Source organism: Mesitornis unicolor, unplaced genomic scaffold, assembly GCF_000695765.1.
Source record: "Mesitornis unicolor isolate BGI_N332 unplaced genomic scaffold, ASM69576v1 scaffold29868, whole genome shotgun sequence".
Lineage (NCBI taxonomy): Eukaryota > Metazoa > Chordata > Aves > Mesitornithiformes > Mesitornithidae > Mesitornis > Mesitornis unicolor.
This window is the reverse complement of record NW_010200293.1, coordinates 3,656-26,322: the sequence shown is the minus strand read 5'-3', so window position 1 is coordinate 26,322 and position 22,667 is coordinate 3,656. Positions and strand designations below refer to the sequence as shown.

At 35.8% G+C, this 22,667-nt stretch overlaps 1 protein-coding gene across 1 annotated transcript; it reads left to right on the top strand.

Moving 5' to 3' along the window:
• Positions 1–4,481: 4,481 nt before the first annotated feature.
• KIAA0825 (KIAA0825 ortholog) lies at positions 4,482–22,348 on the top strand. The gene is made up of 3 exons (XM_010189705.1): positions 4,482–4,615; positions 16,249–16,417; positions 21,674–22,348. The coding sequence occupies exons 1-3, from the start codon at positions 4,485–4,487 to the stop codon at positions 22,346–22,348; spliced, it is 975 nt and encodes a 324-aa protein (XP_010188007.1). The 5' UTR covers positions 4,482–4,484.
• The last annotated feature ends 319 nt before the right edge of the window (positions 22,349–22,667 follow it).

Here is a 22,667-nt window from a genome sequence, read left to right as displayed (position 1 = left end):
TATCTCAACCCAAAAGTTTTCTCACTTTGGCACTTCTGATTCTCTCCCCAATTCCACTGAGGGAGAGGGCTTGACTACTGGTTGGGGTTAAACCACAACACTATTTTTTTCTGAAAACCCACTGCATAATTTTCTCAAGTAGGTCCTGTAGTGCTCAGGGAGAGATCTCTTTGGATCTGCATTGTATGAAATGGTATACTGCCTAAGGCTTCTCAGTTTACTTAGAGGCTGCGTAAATGTATACAGGGCACTTGAAAACTTAGGAAGGTTTAAAGTTTAATTAGACCTTTCATGAAGTGTGATCAAATTAAGAAAAAAAACATGTCATAAACCCCTGTTTAACTTCAAACTTCCTGCTTTAGTTCTGCTATTTTCTTGAACACATACATACTGTAATTTTTTTTCAAAGGGCCTAACAGCCAAACTAATTAATTTTCCATTAGGCTTAGGCAGTTGATTCAAAGGACACCCCAGGCAAACTGAAGTTTAAAACTGTATTTAGATTTTTTTTTTTTTCTTCTTAACATGTTCTGTGTAACTATAATACAAAATATGTCATATTCTCTATGTCTGACACAGTCCCATGGTATCCGAAACCCACTGAAGTAAAATCAGGTTTTTAATTGGCTGAAGTGTCAAGGGGAAATGAAGGAGTAACAATACTTGTATTTTATACTTAGATATATATTTTATATTTTGTACTTAGATATTTATCAATAAATACGTCTGTAAACATTTGCAAAGTTTCTACAAATGGTGGAATGGATTTGTATCCTATAAACATGACATGTTATTTTTTACCCAGTGCAATGAAAGGCTCATATTTTATATTTTAAAGAAAAGCAGTTGTGTCTAAAAGTGGGAGATGTCTGTTAGCTGCGTATCTGCAATGTGTCAGACTATGAGTCTATAGTTAAATGTTGTGTTTTCTACTATATTGTACATGTGTAAATTCAAGAAAAGTGCTGATACAGGAAAGTACTCTCAAGCTTTAGGTTCATGCAACTTTTACAACTATATGTCCAATGCTGTATGCTTATTATAGTGAATATAAACATTACAAGCTGCTCTTAGAAATCCCTTGGAAATTCACATGTTTTTTCTTGTAGTGGAAGGTTTTTACAGCGAGCGGTGTTTATTGAATTGTTGTGTCTGAATGAAGACATATCCAATCTGAACTAAGTATCATTTTATGTAGGACTTCTATGGGAAGATTGCTTTCCCTCAATTGACATTGAAAAAGAATACACTAAAAAGTGCTCTTCAGTGGTAGACTCTGTACGAATTGAAAAGCCAAGAAGTGTCTGTTGTATCAACTTGAATGTTCCATCATGAGTTTTTGAATAGGCCTAATTGTTTTTTATGAGATTGGTTCCTAGTGTCAGACTTGTTAGAAGTGGGGAATTGTTACAGTAAGGTTAAGTTGCATTGATACTGTAAGTTAAAATAAGAGACACGAAAAATACTTCTTTTTAAGCTGCACTGTACACAGGTTAAGTTTCTTGAGTGGCTACCAAAAAGATTGACAGCTACATCGTTTTAAAGGTGATGAATGGTCCTCTTACATGTTTTGAAAAGAACTATAGCTATTACAGATAGAGACACATTGAGTTGCATCTGAAGAAGGTTCTCTAAGACCATTTGTCTCAAAATATACAATACTTTGCTGTAATAGCAAATAGAAATATGATGGGATGATACTTTTTAGGCACCATAACAAGTGTTAAATTGCTCTCCTTTGCAGAAGTGGTTTATTACTGTCTGAAATACTTTGAAAGAATTTGGAGTTTCAAAACAGAGTTCTTCCCCTGTATTATTACAGATAATAAACATTTTAAGAAGCAGATTTATTTTTTTTAACAAAAAACATTTTTTTGCCATCAGAGCGGGGCTGTGTCACGCTGGCTATCAGGGAGCAGCAGTGACTGGCTGCTCTTTGAGGCCTGAGAGGGAAGGGGGATAACCCAAATGGCAGAGGAGGGACCTTGCCATCTTGCTGCCCCCCAGGGAGCCTGGTGAGGCAGGCACTGGAGTGTCAGTCAAGTCTCACTGAGTCCAGGCCATCAGCATTTAAAGCCTGTGAGGGCACCCAAGGCCCTGGTGCTGGTTACGCTAAATAACAGTAGAGTTTCTAACTCAATTTGAATTAATTTGTATCTTGATGTTTTTCCTTCTTTAATGTTTTGTATTTTGCTTCTTCATATGATAGACTTGTATTAGGGAAATATTTAGATTTTCGTAAGAAGAAATTACTATTGACCACCTAAAACAGTATTTGAAAACTGAATAGTCAGATGTTGCTTTTTCCCCCATAAACCAGGACTGAAAGGAATAATTACTTTGTTTTGACAAGTGAACCGAAGAAGTATGACATAAAAGTCTTACAGGAATGCACACATGAAAACTAGGCTGTCATGTTTACAAGGTGATTTTTTTCATATGATGAATTTTTCAAACAGTAAGTGGTCTGTAAACTATACCGATATTTTTCTGAGGAACACGAGATTCTTTTTGGCTATCCTGTAAGGAAGGGAGTTAGGAATAAATATAAACGTTTGACTGTGCACCTATTTTATGAGAACTATGAATCATGCCAACTGTTACTATTTTTGCATTACACGTATCTGTTATATAGTACCTTTTACACCAGTCATTGACTGTTCTGCAAGCATAATTGAATAAAAGATGGGTTTAATTTATAGGTATTGAGTGGAGTTAGCATCATATTCTGTATAAACTCTGAGACTTCTCTGAAAAGAAATAGGAATGAGTTTGTGTGACCATGTCTGAATATAAGCAGTATCATATATGAGTGAACACCTCTATTTTATATATTCCTGTTTCAGTTCTCTAAAGCACTGGTTAATGTATGTGCATCGGTAGCAGAAACTTACGAAGTTGTCTTACTGTTTTTAGGGTTGTTTTTTTTTGCCAGAGCAGCTGACAAGTATTTCAACATTTGGGAAAGTGCTTTTTAACTTCTACTTTTAATCACAGTGTCTTTAATTCCAGTAACATCTGTTAAGATACTTTGAGTCTTCTATTCAACAACTGATCGTCCCTTGATGTGTTACATGATGGGTTTGGTTTATGTTCAGACTTTTTAACCAGGAGAGTGACCGAGTTTCAGCTACATTCTGAAATGTTGAAAGTCTCTGGTTATTTGCAGAGGTGTATTCTGTAGCTTCTTAAAATTTAAGAAAATCATATATCAATAAAATATTGCATCGTATTGTGCTGTTAATTCAGATGTGCTGGATACTGGGCTTTAAAGGACCTTCATGTTTGTTCTTTGTTTTGAAAGAGCAAAACCAGAATCAATAGCATCATTTCTGCTGAAGAAACGTGCAGTTCTGCTACTTGTAGGTCTACACCCACATTTCACCAAAAACTATAATCTTGACCTTGCATCTTAATCTGATATTCTTTTGGAGCATGTGTCTTGTGGACTGTTCACTTAGAAAAACTCTCAACCTATTTTTCTAGTAGTGCCTGTAAGTAAATTTCCAACTAACTTTGTAATTGCTTCATAAAAGAATATTGCCTGTAAGAAAAATAGTGTATTTATTAATTCATTATATTTTGTTGGCCAAACATTGTGTGCCTCTGAGTAGTTATGTTTGTTCCTCATGTTCCTACTGCAACATGAATAGTATTATTAACTACTAAATAGCAGACATGAAATATGCTGGTTATTGGGAAGTTTCCAATTTTATGTAATTTTTTTCTTTAACTTAGGTAGCAAGTCATCACTGGTTTATCAATTTCATGATTTCTCAAAAAAAAAGAATACAGAAAGAACAGAAAACAGGAAAAAAATAACTGTGTTAATGCTTTGCTTCTGATAGAAAAACTGGGATATAGTGTCTTAGTTTGAGTAGGTCCATGGATTTACGTGTGTTTTGGCAAAGTGTTCGTTAAGTAAAATACGTAAAATCAAGATGACACTTTTTTCCTGGCCCATTATGGTGTTTTGGTCTGGATGTTCTTGTTACAGTTATTTGCAATGAGATGCTTGATTTCCAGAAAGCAGTTACTCCTCAGTCAGAAATTGTAAGAAAATAAAGACACAGAAAGTAAATTTAACCCCTGTGCATTTATTTTTATAGCTTCCAGTTGTAATAATGAGAATTTTCTTTCTAAATGTTAAAAAAATCCAACAAAAACCAAACCTAAAAACCATTAATGAAGAAAGCTACTAATATAATTAAGGTAAAGTAACTGGGGGTTTTTTTTAACCAAAAAAAATGCAAGATGTTTTGAAATTTAGCTCTGCTTTTATTGTGTCCCTCTCTGTACCAGTCTACCCAGAGGCATGCATAAAGTTTGCTATTCAACACTGATTTTATAATTTCTTATATAAAAGATTCCCTTATTAATCTAAGTATTTCCCAGGAAAAAAAATACTGTATATTTTGGTACTTCTAGTCTGAATATTTTCATTATTTAACCACTTTTCTATATCTGTTTTACAGATTCTGAAGATGGAGTGGGGAGGAGAGTATTCTCTGGATTCTTCCAATTTAGACTGTTTGTTAAATGTCCTTCCTGGAGAATTGGAGTTTCAACAAATCCTTAGTGATCTTGATGAAAAAATAAAGAAGAATTCTTCTAGGTAAAGAGTATTTTATTTGTATCCATAATATTAGTGAAAACCATTACATTTAGAAAGAAAGATGGCTTTTCTCTTCTTTCTTTTCTACTTGTAGGTTAAAATTCTGATAATTATTTTAGCAGTAATTTTACCTTAACCACTCGAGCATATAACAAATTTTTAATTTGTACAAATTTTGTGCTATAGTCTTCCTCTGTATGGTATTTTTAACAGTTGAGTCGTCTTAATCTTAGGAATTACTGCAGTAGGTGTGATAGTGAAGGAAGAGAATGTGCATTCCCATGACAGTTATATTTCCTGCAGCTATGAGATAGAATTTTGATTCGCTAAGAGGCACAGAATTTTACGAAAATCGAAATTTGAACTTGGTGTGTTCTTTAAGCATTTCTAATGGAAGAAAAAAAAAGCATGTAAGTTAGTGCATATAATCTTTCTCACATAAGCCATCATTTTACCTATTTCAGTTAAAATTGTTACGCTGCAATAGAAGATCCTCTAACTAGAATTTCTTCTGTAATATATTTCGTTGTCCACCTCTTTGTAGCGTACTGATTTTTCAAAAATTAATGCTATGGAAAAACTGGAGAACTGAAAGAGTTCTTCGTTGATGCAGATTTTTTTCACAACGACAAAAAAATTAGCTCAAGGTTTCGTGCCTTATTTGAAAAGTGGTGGTCATGTTTTGTGGCCAAACTCTTTAGTACTTTTAAAATACTTTGTTCTGTGAAAGGTGCTCTTAAGCAAATAAACTAATTGCTCCTTTAAGAAACTGTGTACATTCAGAGATATAACAAATAGCGTAATTTTTAATTAAACTTTGAAAAATGCTTGCCTTTGGATGGCAGTGCACATGATAGAGTTGTGTGATTTCAAAGAATGCCCTTCGCTACATTTGTTTTAAGATTGTGTAATTTTAGTGAAACCCATGCTTGTGAGAGGTCTTTGTTCCCAAAGAGCTTCCTGAAGGATGGAGATAAACCACTGCTGTACCTCGTGGAAAACTGATTTAGGTCATCTCTGAATTACTGTTATATTGCTTATGCCAGGATGAGAGATTTTTGAGGCTTTTTATTTGTATTACTCTTTTATCTCATATTATGAACATTTTCATTTAAAAACTTAGTGTTTACAAATGTAGTTGCGATGGTAGCAATGCCAGGGTAGCAATGATAGTGAATATCTGGGAAATATGCCACTGTGGACCACTGCCTAGTGCAATTTCGTAGTAGAATTTTTCATCTCTTGGCGTGAGTGAAATGTGCATTCTTTAAACTTAGAGTTTAGATGATGTCCTAACACAGTTATAGGTCCGTAAGTTCTGAGTTGCTGTGGTCTTGTATATCTGGGAAAAAGCAGCATCAGCATTTTTGGCAAATGTGTTCTCACCTCTTCAGCTGCCAAATAGAAGTGATTTTATTGTCGTTATGCAGAACCAGGCTGAGCGTTAGAAAGATCATTATCAAGAGCAGTCTTTGGAATGCACGCTTTACTCCTTTTTGTTGGTTTTAATGTAAAATGTATGCTGCCGGTTGAGAAAACTTTTGGCTGTGGGAAAGCAGGCCAGCTGTTCATTGCTTTTAATGGTATTTTGTATTAGTTAACATTTTACATTACATTTCACATTAACGTGATCGCAGTGGAACTATTCGTTCATTTTTAAGAAGGCTGATTGTTCCCATCTAAGGAACATAATCCTACAAATTAGAAGGGCCTTTTGCTGTAGTTTTTATAAGATCTAAATCATACTATAACCAAGGAGAGCAGGAAATTGGATTAGGATGTGGTACACAGCAACGCATGTGAGGAAAAGCTTTTGTGTTTCTGCTGAATAGACACTTAAGGTAGTTTTTAAACTAATTTTCACCAGGAAAATCAGAAACTAGCCCTGTAGTTACCAGGTGATATTTTGCTCCTGTAATATGTCAGTTTCAGAAATGGAGAGGAGTTTATAAGAAGATGGACAGCAGCTGATGTGACTTTTAAATTAAAAAGAGTCCTTTTATTGCTAATATATTAGAGGTAGCATGGAATGAAATCATTTTCAAGTTACCATTGATCTTTGTAAGTGGTATGATAAGAGCAGCTCTATGCGCCGCAGTGATACAACTGGAATACAATCCATTTTTCATCAGATAGATTTATGATTTTATTATACCACAGAGAATAAACGTAATAGTATACAGCATATATATATTTTTAAAAATAAAACATTGTGTAAAAAATTATGATCCAAAAGTGCGTAAATCACTTGAATGCTCATTTATTGCCTTCTGACTGAATAGCTTTTATAAAATTGTGTGACACAACGGATCAGATACGCTTTCCAGCAGTTGAATTGCCTTCGGTATTTTTGTATTGTACCGATTGTATTTGGTGCTATAACGAGAAAAAAAAAAAAAAAGGGAAGGCCATCTGTGTGAAACTGTTTTATTTCTAAGTTTTAAGGGAGTAAGTGGCTCGTGCGTTCACTAACATGTAACAGAGCTCTTACTACACTTGAATGTTAACTTTATTTTTACAGCAGTTTGTAGAGGCAGGGGAATATGAACTCTCAAAACTATTGTCATTGCTGGACAGGTTTGTATGCAATGATGGTCTCTGTTATTCTAAAGCATGAAATTGCATTCATAATTTCATCAGGAAACTCTTTTGTCTTCAGTCTTTCCCCACACATCTTCTTTGACTGTTTCTCAAAACTGAGTTTTTGGATTTTTATTTCCTAATACGGAGGGTTAAGAATTAGTAAGAGTTCATTTTTGAGCAATCCACATGTTATGGTTTAAGGGTTACCAGCCTGAAAGGGAAGGACAGGTGGTGTCTGTAGGACCCTGGAGGGTCAGAGATCAGTTCTGTTTCCTCCCCTTTCTGGCCACAGTCTATAAAAAACCGAGGAGGCCCGGGGTTTTCGCGGGCTTTTCCTGGTTTCCTGTTGCATCTCGGGACGGCTGGGCCTAGCTCCACGTGCTCGGCAGCATCCACCACCACCCTCTTCCCAGCACCACTGCGGTTCCTGGTGACGAGTCACAGCGGTCACAGCACCACGAGGCACTGCTCGGACACTTCCACTCAGGACTGCTGGGTTCGGGTTTTGTATATAGTTAAATATCCTTTGTCCCTTATTAATTCCCTTTTCCTTTCCCCTGTTGTTTTTCATTAAACTTGTTACAGTCTTAACTTCCAACGCTGTACGAAGCATCTTTTTCTCTATTCCCTTTTTTTTAATCCTCCCCTGGAAGGGTAGGGGACAATAGAGAGAAAATCCTGCTCTCTGAGCCTGAAACGGAGACACCAGCAGAACTTAACTTTTAGCTGATATTTAATACTCTTAAGCAGAAAATAAGATACAGAGCTTGAAATCAAGCTTATAGTGCATAACTTGAAAGTGATTGTAAAGCATGAAATCTCTTCAGCATTTGATTTTTGTTTTGTTTATTCAGGTATTTCTTCACTGAGTGCTTGGCCGCCTTTTAGTGTTGATAAAGTGGTGATAGATCCTGTGAGGCTGTAGGACAGCGTGGGGTATTGAACATCATCTTCAGCAGCACAATTACTTGGAATTCAACAAAATTATTTACTAATAATGGTATCTCCAGAATACACTGGAGACTGCATCTTTGTGAGGCTTTTCACAAAGGCTTAATTTGACTTCAATCTGATAAACTTCAACATGACCCTCTGTCTGTTTAACAGTAATTCAGTCATCTGGGATTTTGAGGAAGGTCTTTTCTGAAGGGCTCCAGTGAGGTCAATACTAATAAGTGCTTACAGCGTTGCATCTTGTCCCATAACTGTTCAATACAAAATGTAATCATTATTTGAGCAAGTAACAAGATCCTTAGCCTGCAAATGATAGGAGTGCCTCAATAAGGACGTGAGTATGACATTTTACAGCTGTTGTTTATAACTTTGCTGATTTGCACAGAAACACTTCCCACTATCAATACCTTCACCACAAACGGATGGAGAAGTTTCAGACTGGGTATTAAGCACTGCTGACCCATTCCATTTTCCTCTGTCAGAACTGTAGTGTGCAAGGGCTCACGTGTTTTTTAAAATGAGATGTGCTGCAGGAGTGATCTTTATTTTATTTTTGAAGGAAATCTTGGAGTTTTCAGGAAACAGCTACACCTCATGTCCTTGTTATCCAAGAGAATTAAGAAAACCTTGGCATCTTCACCCAAAATCCTAACAGTGGTTGAGTATTTAGGAGAATTTCAAACTAAAGCTAATAGTAGAGGAGTAATATTAGTAATTTTATCAGTTTTAGTCAGACCCAGTATCTGTCACAGCTCTCAAAAAGAATTTGGCTCTTCCATGTGAATGAAACCTGCTTGCTGTACGAGTGCATTACTGTAGTATTTAGTTGAGAGTTTAGTACCTCTGTAGAATATTAGAATAATGTTACTAAAATATTTGTCAAAATAGTATCTCTCTACTCACTGCCTTGAACTAATTGCTAGGAATTAGTAATTAAACTGAGAAAGGATGTAGTTTTATTCCTATGCAGTCTGTGTTGTTCTGGTGTGTGGTCACCAGGTTTGGGATAGTTGTTTCTTAACGCCTTGCTAGCTGGACACCACCAAGTTTCTCAGAGATTGGCTATTTTAATAGGTGCACAGCTTCTTCACTACAATCTACAGTGATCATAATTGTGTCAGCATCTTAGGTAGGCAGGTAGGTAGCTGTCACGTACATCTGCAGCAGCTGTAATCAGATCTTTGACTGCACTGTGAAATACCCCAATTAAATTCATATAAGAATACAGAAGACAATGTTTTTTTATCTATTATTTTTCACTATCATGTTTTGGTCAGTGGCATTGAAGGACTCCTGTGTTTCACTGCCAGTCTTCTGAAATAACTTACCAAGGCAAAGCCTACATCTTGTGGACCGAGATGTCTCAAGTCTTTAAAACAAGATTGGAAATTAAAGGTCGGCAGTGGTTCAGTTAGAACTGGTGTTTCTCAAGCGGTTACGATGTTGAGTAAGTTTTTCTTGCTGGAGTCCAGCAAAGTCGTTGCTATTCTGTTTCATTCTGTTTTCAGTGGTATGGTTAATTTGTAGATTCACTGGGTATGTTTTGTAAGTAGCTAAATTAGAGCTGTGAAGTAGTTTAAAAAGTCCTTGAAGCAGGAGCTGCATCTTTGTTTTACGTCTTGTGATTACAGTAAGAAGAATTTGAGGAAGTAAATTTTTTTCAAGATTTAGCTTTATAATAAGCCTTTAACTTTCAGACTTGTATTTTCAAGAATTGCTGATTTCAAAGAAAAGTATGAATACATATTTGTCTTAACAGCACTTTTCTAAAGAGGTAGAATTTTTGTAGTCAATCTTTCCATCGTGTTCCTATTGCCGCATACAAAATAATGTTTAACTTCATTCATATTGGTCTTACTTTATTTTGAATAGAACCTAGATACAAATAAGAGAATAGCATAGTCAAACTATGGGATAAAAATCCCGACACACACACACATATGAGGTGATAACAGAGCCTGTATTGTTATCAGTAGCAGCTTTACTTTCTGGCTTTCTCTGCTGTTGAGGTCACCATTGTAAAGAACATAAAATATCAAAAGGAATTTAATCTATTTATGCAGTTGACTTAATGAAAGTCAGAAAATGAGCATGCCAGAAAGAAAAAGCTGATGCCCAGATAGACTAGAGTGGAACAGCATAGAAATTATAGGCCTGGAACTGCAATATTCGTATTTTTTTCAGAGTTTTAGAAATCCTAAGGCATGTTGTACCATGGGTGTTACTGTAGGTTACCATAATTATTGCAGGAACATGCAAGTTGATAAATAGCCAATTTTGGTAAAGATTCTTGTTTCTGTTCAGGAAAAGGTTATCAAAACATAATCTTTATGCATGAATCTTTGGGTTTTTTCAGTTACATTGTATCTGGCAGTTTAAAAGTTACTAGAATTTTTTTAAATAATTGATAATAAGAATTAATAATTTACTCATATTTATGGTTAAATTGCTGTTTATTAACACGCAGCAGTGCTGAGGCATGAATTTACTTAGTATTTCTTTTTTGGCAAGTCAGCTTTCATGAAATAAAACAAAATATTTGTTTCCACATGGGAGGAAGTGTAACAAGGAAAATGCCTCTGGGAGTTACACTGATAAAAGTTTTTCTCAAAGATTTCTTGGTATTCCAAGTGTACCGCACTTCCTTTGACACACAGGTTTCCAAATAATATGGCTGATTTTGTATAAAATACACTGTATCTTTAGCAGCCAAGCTTTTTAATGAATATACATGATAATAAAAAAAGTAGTATTATGTTAGTGCTGCTGTCTTCAAAAAGCAGTGGAAACAATTATTAATTTTAAAACTGTTATTAATAAAGGACATGTAAACTCTGATTCTGAAAGCAGATTTCCATGAATATGAGTATCTTAAGCATAAGTAACGTGAAGTTTCAAGATAATTTCACTTTATAGCTTAGCAGTTTAATTTAACCAGTCTCATTGTCATTTTATGTCTGTTCCATATGCTATATGAAATAAATTGAAACAGTGCTTGTTAGAAATTGAAAGGAGTTGGAAGATCATCCTTCAGCTTGCTCATAGTAATCCTATGCAGAGGAAAATTATGTGTGGAGACAGCAACTCTCATTTTGATACCGTGCTTTTCAAAATAATGTTGTATCGGTGTGATGGTGCTTACACTATCAGTTCCATTATCGCACTTGGTTGGTAACTGTTTGTCCATTGATGCAGCCACTTAGAAATCACCCTCTCTGCATGATTAGGTTATTCCTAAAAACTGTCGTTAACTTAATAAATAAGAGCTCCTATGAATTCTCAGGTTGAGACTGCCTCTCTACAGTGGCAATACCCAACAATATTGACTCCAGAAAAGCACTCCAGTGTGGACACAGATTACAGAACAGAACTTTTCTTAGTTTGTAAAGAAACTCCAAAACAAACCTCACCTGTAAAAACGAGAAGCTATTTCGGTGAAATCGTTTTCACTGGCATAATGATGTACCGGTAGGACTAACCTCAAGCATTGATGAGCACACAAAGGCTCGAGATAATCCTTGTGTGGGAATAAAGATTTCCTTCTTGAAAAAATTGGTCAATTTTACAAAAATCCATATAGGCATAACTGTCAGATTTCTTTGCTACAGAGAGAGGTTAATTTTTTCCTTGAGCTTTTATATTCCATTCCTTGTTCCATAGTTTGGTGACTGTTTTTTTTCTGTTTATGTCTGCATAGTGCCACAGGTTCAAAGAAAAGTGGAATCATCAGTGGAGGAAAATTAATTGAGGGCTGTTCAATACCAGGACATTTATCTGATTTAAGTCCTTACGTCACAAACTGCTAGATATGGTGAAAATATTCTGAGGAATCTTAACATTTTTTCCTATTTTCTTCCTTTTTCTTATTTTTTTTTGTTTTCTTAATTATTGTCATCTTGTAATGACCACTGTCAGAGACATGGAGACCTTCCCTGTGGACAGGAACGGCTATTCTAATATAGTTCCAATAGGCTGATTTCCAGCAGAAGAATTAGGCACCTTCAGCAATGTCTCAACACTGGTACCTGAGAACCTAAAACATGAATTGTATGGCTCACCTTATCATTAAGGTTTAGTGTTTCGGAGGGTGTCTCTAAGCACATATATATGGACCATAGAACCAGTTAATAACAGTAAACAGGGAGAAAGGATTAAGTAGCAAACTGATTTCACTGTCGTACTCAAGATCTTGTATTCCTGATTTTAGATAGGGTTGATTATAGACATGGTTGCTTTTTTCCATTGGTTGTATATGATTTTAAGATAATTTATGCTCCCACTGTACATGTATAGTGTCAGTTGTCATCAGCTGGGTTGATGCCTCAGTTTGTAAAAAAAAAAGAAACCAACGGAGCTGATTTACTACACTGCACTTAATGAAAGATATTTGCAGTTAAACCTTAAAGAAAAAGGATTACTGTGGGGGAAAAAAAGAGAATTTAGCACTTTATAACCTTTTGTAATTGTATGTTTAAGAATAAAATTAATTGAATACATTAAGCACATTTTTCACATCAAAATTATATAATTTGTATACAGTTTTTAAAACTTTGGCAAATCTCCTTTCTAAAAAACCAAATCGAAGCCTCATTCAACCCACCCTGATATGAAATTACGAAGTTTTAATTACTATTCTACATACTGAGAATAATTTTAATCCTATTTGGCAGAAACCTTTTATTTAAAATGATTGCTTTCTGAACCCATATAATGCACATTAAAATGGTTTTCTTCAGAGATAACCAAATTCCTAAATATTTAATTTAATCATGTGATTCATGTAAAAGAATAAGTAACTATAGTTCATGTAATACTAAGTGCTGATAAAAATCTTAGAAGAAATAGCAGTCTCTTTGATACCATTTACTTAAGGTACGCTACAAGTAAACAAGATGAAAATACTTTTATTCAGTGAAAAACAGTCTTAGTCCTAATTCTATGTTTACTTTATTGAGATAAAAGGATGAAATAAAACAAACACACTTATCATTATTTGTACCTACAGGGAGGGCCACTGAAATTTATCCTAATCCTCTTATCAGCGTTGGGACAAATCACCAAAATACCTGGTCTGGAGAAGGCTGTAGCCTATTCATCACTTGTGGTTTATTGGCTCGCACTCAGATACGAGTGTAAAAACTGGTTCCTAGTTGAAGCAGTTGGCACAGACTCACAACAGTAGTCCCTTGTATGATGCACAGTGCTGTCATCTATTGGGTACGACTGAATGGGGCACATCAGCACAACACAATAAAAGCTTTGATAGTGTCCTAGGAGTCAAGGTGTACGAAAACGGCATTTAGTTTCATAGTCCTGGGAACAGAGTTAGAAAGGTACACACCAGTCTTTTGTCATGTTTAGAGCTGGTATTCATGGCTGGGCATCAGGAACCTGAGGGGGGGCACAGGCAGAGAGCGGTTGTTTTTTGTGGAGGTCCTTTGTGCTCCTGAGACGGTCCTTTGAGGATGAAAGATACTTATTTCAGTGCACTTCATTTTGAACTCAGGCTCAGGAAAGTCTGAAGACTTCTGGGGCAGTTTCATAGAAGTGTTTTACAGGCCACCCATGTATTCACAGCTTTAAAAATGTTTTATATATTATAGCATTAGTTGTAGTTATTGAATTTTGTTTCTGAAGATAATGCAGCTGTAAAATATGGTGATTTTATTCTGATAGGGTGGATGCACTTTGAATGGTTTACCCCCTTATCTTATAAGCATAAAACAAGTTACACATAATTCTTAATGAATACAATTAAATAAGCTGTTCAAAATGACCTACTTGTTTAGATGAAAAAAATTTTTTCATTAGTTATTTAGTCGTCGTTTTGGAAACATTTTATGTACTTTTTTTCTGACATTCAAAATGCTACACTTCTGCGCTTACTTTCTTATGATCATCCTTGCATTCTATAATTGTAGTTGATGCAGTTTTCCTATTCAGCTTGTTATTATTTAGTACTGTATTTTAAAGAAACAAAAGGCACAAAGTGAAACCTATCATAGGTGGTAACTGTTGATGGCATTCTCCAAAAAAATATGCCTCTCTTTTGTGCTCGTTGTAGGTAACTTAAGAAGTAGTCTGCGTTTTCCTTTTATTTTTTATCTCTGAACTTAATTTAGAGTGATCATTTACTTCTTTGTTCAGTGGGGTTTTTATTTTAAATGTCAGTTCAAACTAACAGACTCGGTTCCCAGAGGTATAGATGACACTGATTTACTTCTTTGCTGTTGATCAGAACGAGACAGCTAGTAGGAATTGAGGGTGCATTGCATAACATCTGTAAAAGAATAAATGCAAATCACTCAATGAAAGATAAAATCCAGTAGGAAATCAAATAAATACTTCTTCCGCATCTTGAAGACAGTACTGCAGGCAGAATTAAATGACAAAGTGCAGTCAGTGGGTGATATGCAGAATGGCCTTTCATCACTGTTTTCTTGTTACAAATTGATGTGTGTTAAGATTTGTTTCAAATTTCCATATTCAAAGCAGATTATATTTGTAATAAAAACATTTTCCTCCAAAAGGATGACATTTCATGGAAACCGGAATCTTTCCACACAGGGAACTCATGCAGACAGAAAAAAAAATTATAGACTTTATTCAAGGTCACTAATTTTTTTTAAAAAAAAATATATATTTTTAAACAACTGTAGTTCTTTAATTTGGTGTTTTTTGTTGCAGCTTGTATTAGATCTGATTTGTGTTCTAGTTTATTTTCTTCTCTCTGCTCTCATTCTCCTTTTCTCTTCTTCCTGTCCTCTTTTTTTAGTCTTCTTCTCTTGTCTCCTTTTGCCAAAACTAGTCAAGTTCGAAAATGTTAGAGAGCAGTCAGAGAAAAACAGCCATACTTCATCTCTTATCAAGTAGAGAGGCGAGTGGCACTATAATAGGCAAGGTTGTTGTTTGGTTGATGTAATGAAAATAGAAAGTTACATGATCAAAAGTGTCTGACATTGAAATACCTGTACAGAGCTGAGTCTCATCTAATCTCGTAACCCTACAAAAACAGAGCTAAATTTTAATTTCTCTTAAACCTTGCATCCCTTATCAGCTGTAAGAGCATAGGTGGAATGAGTAATATACTCCAGAATAAAATTCAAATAGTAGTGAGAATCACTTTGCACTTCAATAAGCCAAAACTGGCACCAGCCTTATTGTTGGCTCTGTTTGTTTTAAACCTAGATCTGCCTTGATCTAGTCAGTACTGTTTTTCTAACTGAAACTATATAAAATATTAAGCGTTGCTGTTAAAAAAAAAAAAAGTAGTTCTAAAATACTGAAAAGATCATGTTGTAGGAAATTGTGTAGACTTAGGTTGTTTCTGGATTTTTCTTTTGGTTTTTTGTTTTCATTTAAGTGTCCACACAAATAGAAATTAAATCATTTTGAATGTTCAGCTCTTGTGATTTTTTGCAACTGAAATCCCTGTCATAGCCATACCAGCCACACCTGATTTCATGAACAGGATTGTGATTCTAGATTAATATTGAGGAGTGGATCAGCTCCTTGAAAACAAATTGTTTTGTTTAAAATATTCCAGTAACAAAAACAATAAAGAAAATATCTGCTTTCTCAGCACAGCTACTCTAAAATTCTTTTCAACATTTTCTGTGATGTCGGTGGGTCTTTAAGAAGTCACTAATGTATGCTCTGTATTATGAAACAACTGCTGATTGCTAAAGGAGCAAAATGACACATTCACCTTTGAATATGGTGGTTGATTGAGTTTATATTCTCTGCGCTAAGCTAATTAAGCACTAAGGACCAGATATTAGATTGGATGATGTCTTATTCACTAACTACTTTATTAAAAAGTGCAAGATTATTTGAGAATTGAGGCAGTACTTACTAAGGATAGTATGGTCTGGCCTGAAGGAAATTTTATTTTAGCTCTAGCTTGACTGTATTTAAATGTTAATCCTGCAAATTCCGGCCTCATTTCGTGAGAGTAATTTAATTTCCGAAGGAGAAGAATTAGCGTTACATTAATTTGAAGCAGTTTTTCTTTTTAAAATATGGAATATACAAGATGCTTTTATCTCCAAGTGATAAAAAAATCCTGTGTTTTTTTGGTTTTGTTTTGTTTTTAGCATAGAACAGTGTCTTAAAGAACTGCAATCAGAAGTAAACGAAATATGTACCGGTGAATTACTGCAAAGCACAACTGACTGCCTGCAGTGGCTGAACAACTGCAGTTTTAGTTTTCTCAGACCTTCTTCTACACACCACGGAGAGCTGATGGAGTTCCTTAGGACCCTGGTAAAACTGTTTACTAAAGACTTTAATGTTTGGGAAACTGGGTTATATGCTGGGTGGGTTTTTCTTTCTTGAAGTTAATTAGTTTTCTCATTTCAGTCTTCACTGTGGTGGGGATAGTTCAGAAATTTTACTGTAGGGCTTAGTACAGTTTTTATGTCCACAGCAGGGGGTTATGTTTCCTTTTGATCATGCCTTAAATAGACAAACTTGCGACAAAATCTTTTCATGATGCGACCACATGTTCAGTACTGTAAGCACTGTGTTGCGAACACATGTTGGTAAAAAGCATCTGAAGTTACGGTCTACACCATGGCTGTTACTCTTACTGCTTGTTCTTCACTTGTGTTGATATGAATTTAACTAATAATAATAGATAATAGAGATAATTAATAATAATTAACGATAATTATTAATAATTATTAATTAATAATCATCAATAATAATCTCCAATAGGTATTATTGTCCTTTATGCATTATTTAAGCATTAACTTCCTGCCTACTTCTTCTATAAACGTGGGAGCTACCTCTGTTGTGCTAGCAAGTTGCACAACTGGACATAACCAGAAATCAGATTTCACTTCAGTGAAAAATTCCATCATTTTAGAAGGCATTTTTATCCAAAATTTTTATTAAAAGTTAACCTGAGAGTATATGTGTGGAAACGGAAGTCTGGAAAATTGGGTTGGCTAGATAAGTGAAGGATGATACCTCAGTAAATGACAGCCTGCAAGTTCTTATATCAACCGTGTATATGTGTGTTTATGTGATGTGCATACGTGTGTGAGTGTCAAATGAAATAAACAGCGTCCGGTGTACTTTGTCACTTCCGTGCTGTGGTTCAGCTATAGGACATGAACACCTTTAGGCTGAGGTTGGCAGAGGAAAAGTGCTGTGGAGAAGCGGAGCTTTAGCTCCTTTGGGAATGTCTCCTGCCTAGAGCTCAAGCTTCATAAAATTGCCTCTCAATTTTTAACATTTAGAACTGGCTGTTGATCTCTGAGTGACCCTTGAATCCACTGGATATTAGGCTTGGATGAAGAAGTCATCTCTAGAAACACCAGGTCTTTAACCTTCATGTGGTGAAGAAATAGTTTCGTCCCCTTCTAACACAGGCGATCAGTATGAATGTTGCTCTTAATCATCACCCTGCTCAAGGGTGCCAGAGACTGCTGCGTGTCATATTTGATCTAGACAAAAATGAGAGAATCCCAGAAAATGCTGACTTACTGAGTCTTCTGTTACTCCTCTCAGACCAGTTAGATCCCTACTTAAAACCCCCTCAAGGAGGGCATGGCACTGGTGACTTACTTGTGTCCATTCCCTGCTAGCTTCCTTCTCCAGGGTCTATTCAAGCCATATACCTGAACACCAGGTGGCGGCATTTGTTTGGGAAACACCAAAATGTCTCCATCTCTGGAATACTTCGGGTATATCTTACACAAAATGAGCTTTTCAGCTCTTCAGCTTCCCAGGAGCTTACTGGCTGTGTGACAGCCTGGCTGTGGGCTGTAGAGTCCAGTGAAGCCTTGGGAATGGCTCTGTGGCAGGCTGCTAAACGGACAGCAAGGTGTGAGAAGCCGTTAAGTCTCAATTCTGCACAGCTTATCAGGAAAAGTCAGTTTCCACATCTGTGGAACTGGGGCTTCGCTGTTTCCAGCTGATGACTTCTTAGATAATCCAGCCTGTTGTGTAGGTGAGACTATAAAAGAAATGTGTATACGGACTGGCATAGACATCTGAAAGAGGTTATACATGCAGTAGATAATTTTTAGCTCCATAAACGGGTCTGCAGCAAACTATTTTCAGTAATATTTGGCATTAATGAAATCATTACAATCTGACCTTTCCTAAATGTGTATCTCCGTACACAGAACTAATTACCCAGTTGACTTAATTTCTCACTTCCAAGTTTTTAATTAAGTATCATCTAATACAGCTTCAGTAACAGTAACCTTCCTTCTACTTCAGGGCAATATCCCTATCCATTATTACCCCTTATTATGTATTTATTTTGTTAGGGATTTTATTTATCTTTTAAGCTGCTGGAACAATTAAAAAATAGTATGAGTTCTGTTTATGCTTAGGTTGAGATACTGTGTTTAGGTTTACTGTTAGCATGGTATTCTCATGCATTTGTGAACTCATGGAGTTACTGAGAGGTTCTTCATGAAACCTGAAAGTACGAATGATGTGAAACTTCATCATCCTGTGTACTGTTTTGTAATTCTAGATATTTCAAAGCTGAATATGTGCATGAACACAATCGTTAAATTATCTTCCTGCTAAACTGATGACAATTTTTTTTTTAACAGAATCTTTATCTTGCTGGATTTGTTTGTTCGTATGATAGGTAGTAGACTGTAGTAGTAGTAGTCTGTAGTAGGTAGTAATGCAGTTGATAGTCCACAAATGTTTTCTGCAAATATACAAAATGTGTATTTTTGTCGCTAACTTTCTATGCTGATAAGAGAACTTCTCATGCTTCTCGAAAACCTTTGGACACTAATTTGGATCTTTTCCTCTTGAATAGTTTTGGCATCATCTTTTGAAATAAGTTTGCAGGTTAATTTTTAAATAGAAAAGACTGTCGATATAGTCAGCGTTCAAAGAGACTTGATGACACTGTGTTTTCAGAGCTTCAAAGTTCACTTCAGGGGCTCTTTTTCTGAGTAACACCAAGTCTGAGATGACATCTACAAGCTCCCTGTTTTTAATGCTTCAGTTTAAGTTGCAAAGGGCTTGAAACAATACTTAGATTCTTACTGGCTTTCATGAATAAAAATGTTTCTGCTTAACCTTAAAAAACAGCAGTAGGGATTTGCTTGGAAGGCACTTTGGATTCATCATCCGAAGGCATCAGTTACATTCACTGTTTTGACAGCTTCTCTTATTTTGTTCATTTCGGAATGCAGTATTTGAGCATTATGCATTAAAAAAATAACCTTTACACTCCAGAAGTCTACCTGTGGAGAGTCGGCTCTTCAAGTTAGTTATTAGTGATTAGGGTTTCAGTTTACACACTGAGACGCATTCTCTCTGGGTCCACAGAACTTTTTAGAATTCTTCAGTAGATAAAAGAAAATCAAATCAGCCCTATGTACGTGCTTGTTAATAGGTATGATACCAGATTTTAACTTGTTATACATGTTTCTATCATAGGCACATGCTTTTATAGGGTAATATTTGGCAGATAATTTCCTTTGTTATTCACATCCACATTTGTGTCGTCCTTGTATGTAAAAAAATCGTAGGAAGAATTCTGAAATAAGCACGTAAAATGAAATAAAAAGACCCGTTATTTTTAAGACTTTATGGGAGGCAATCATGCTCTCAGTCTTTTGTTCATAATTAGCTACTGTGGTACAAAACTTATTATACGGGGTTTTTTTTACGCATCATGTAACACTCCATGTATACACTCCATGCCCAGAAAAGGGCAATGGGAAGGTAAAACTCTTGTTTTCTCTCATAGGAGAAGTGCAACAGCTTTGAATTATTCAGAACAAGGAATGAGAGTTCCAATTTTAAAAAGTTTTGTGACTCAAAAGCATGAGAGGTGGAAAAGAAAAAGTCCACTGAAGTTTTTCTTCTAAATTTTATTTTTTATATTTTTGTAGATTATCTACTTATAAAAGCTTGCTACAGTAGAAAAAATGAAAATTTTTGTGGGAAATTAATATGCTTACACAATACCATACTCAAATTTGATTTATTTCTCTTTCTTTCAAAGTGGGAAATGAAATAAAACTAGTAATTTCCTCGAATACTGTAGGTTAAGTAAATCAGTGGTTCTGAAGGTGAAGGTTGCCAACAGTTTCTTTATCAGCCTTGCTTTATAGGATGGGGTATAGCTGGGAGACCCAGATAAAGGAGAGGAGAGGAAAGAGCTACCATTACATGATTTGCCATAACGCTTCTCTTATTGAAGAGGAGCGATAGGAGGTGGGGGATCAAGTGAAAGGGTTTCTAGATCCTGATTCACCCAGGGCTTGCCTGCTTGGTTCCTGAAACACAGAAAATCAAGAGTACCACCAGTTTCACTCAGTTTTCTCATGAGTGTGATGGGGAAATCTGCCGTCAGCTCTCGTGCAGGTGGAAGAGTGCTAGCAGGACTTTACAAGTTGATAGGCCTAGGACTGTGGCCAAAGCCGACCTGCAGTAGGAAAAATGTTGAGGTGGAAAATGGGTTTATAACAGGCAGGTTTTTTTCCAGTGAGAGTGGAAGGAGATTTTGGTGTCCATTGACCATAGGACTTAGGGATTGTCTTCTACTCATGTACTGGATGCACCTTGATTGTGCAAATAATTAGTCTTATACATATTAAGGAAGCTGTAGAGTGCTGTTTAAGTTCTGGTTTTAAGTTTAAGTTGTGCCGTTCTGGACCAAGTAGAAGGCATTGAGCTGTGTCAAGAGGACCTGCTATTTGCAGCATGGCTCCTTGAACCCAAAGCACCTGTAAGGTCAGAGATCCTGGCCCCGGACCAAGAGGGAGCTCTTTAGTCTCAGATGAAGAAGGAAGAGCACATGCATCCATGTGGTTTCACACGCTTTGTTAATTGGCTTCCTCCTTCTTCTCCAGCCCACATGGCTGAGATGTATTTAGAGGTTGCTGTATTTTTAGTGTATCAGTCTGCATCTCGGTTTGACAGGATACACAGCTTCTTATTCTTCTGCCCTGTGTGATCTAAGCCTGTTCAATTCTTCAAGTTTTCACTTTAAGTTCTTTAAGGGGGTCCTGGGAAGGTTATTTTATCCTTAGAATGGCCTTTTTGATGGTTGCCTGCTGAGCCAGAACATAGAAAGGGAACAATGTTTCATTTTATAAATTCCTCTCTTGGTTTTATGAGCAAAACCTGTCATTATCTGTATAAATCTTGAGTAATTTTTCATACCATTTTCTTTCAAAGATGTGTGTGTGGACCACAACAAATGGGCTTACCTAATGAGCTTTCAAACATTTCCTTTGAATTGTGGGTTAGAATTGATTGAGGAACAAGGTTGAGGGTGTAAGAAAGATGGGAAGAGGAATGTGAGTTTATTGGAGCAGGTGGACGAGGAGATGGATTGGCACACAAATCCATGGGAAAATAGACTTTGTTGTTTCTGTTTTTTATATAGCAATTTGTTTGAAACTCTTATTTGCTGGTAAAATAATTATCAGTGGAAACAATTGGTACTCTAGCATAAAGCTGTTAATTTTATTGACCAGAATTAATAAAGCATTTCTAAAATCCTGTCTGATTTACCTTTGTTAGCAAAGCTTGCTGAAGAACGAGCAAAATCAAGAAGAAATGATACTTCACTTCCTCCTGGATCTCTCTAGTCAGTGTGGTGTCTCATTCCCCTGTACTCCAAGTGGGACGTCCTTTGAGTTAACGTCTTCCCTTCATGCCATTGAGGATGATTCAGCTATGGATGTGAAATCTCTCTGGGATGATGTCAGGTTGCATCTTCGGCGATTTTTAGTAAATAGACTGCAAACTCAAGAAGAAACAAATGCGAATGCTATACAACAACAGCTGGAGTTTAAAACTCAGTGCATACAGCAACTTTTGTTTCTTTATCCTGAATCAGAAGTCTTAACAAAGTACCAAAATATGCAGAATAAACTGGTTAGCGATCTTCTACAGAACTGTGTTTTGTCTAGTTGTGGTGAAACAAATTTTGATAAGGTGGTTCATGGTTACCAAAGTTCAGTACCCACGTTGTGCACAATGATAAAAGAGGATGTGTATATACTAAGTGGAACTATTGACCCTTCTTCATCACTGAAGTTTATTAATGAAACTTATCTGGATACCATCACCGAAGAAATGACAGTTCTTCTTGAAAGACTTTGTGAGCTGCAGTTCAAAGAAAATGCTCTACATATAGTTAAGGCAAACAAGATTTCAAAGAAGCATAGAGGAGCAGTTCATGCTGTGGGTTAGTAGCCTTATTTTGTGTTCACTGTAGTTGGATATTACTTTAATTACGCTACCTTCTTTCAGTGTATTTTATTATTTCTTAAGAAGAAAGATGCCTGAGATGATTAATCACGGCTTTATGCTTTAACCATACTGCTGCAGTTGAATTATAGACTCTGCCAGAATTGTGATGAAAAAGTTTTTAAAGTAAGGGAGAGTATCTTATGTATATAGAAACACTATTATAATTCACTGGATAACATTGTCATATCACAGTAATTTCTCTTCAGTCTAACTTATTCCAACAGCTGAAATATATAACAGAATAAGAACTAATCCAGAT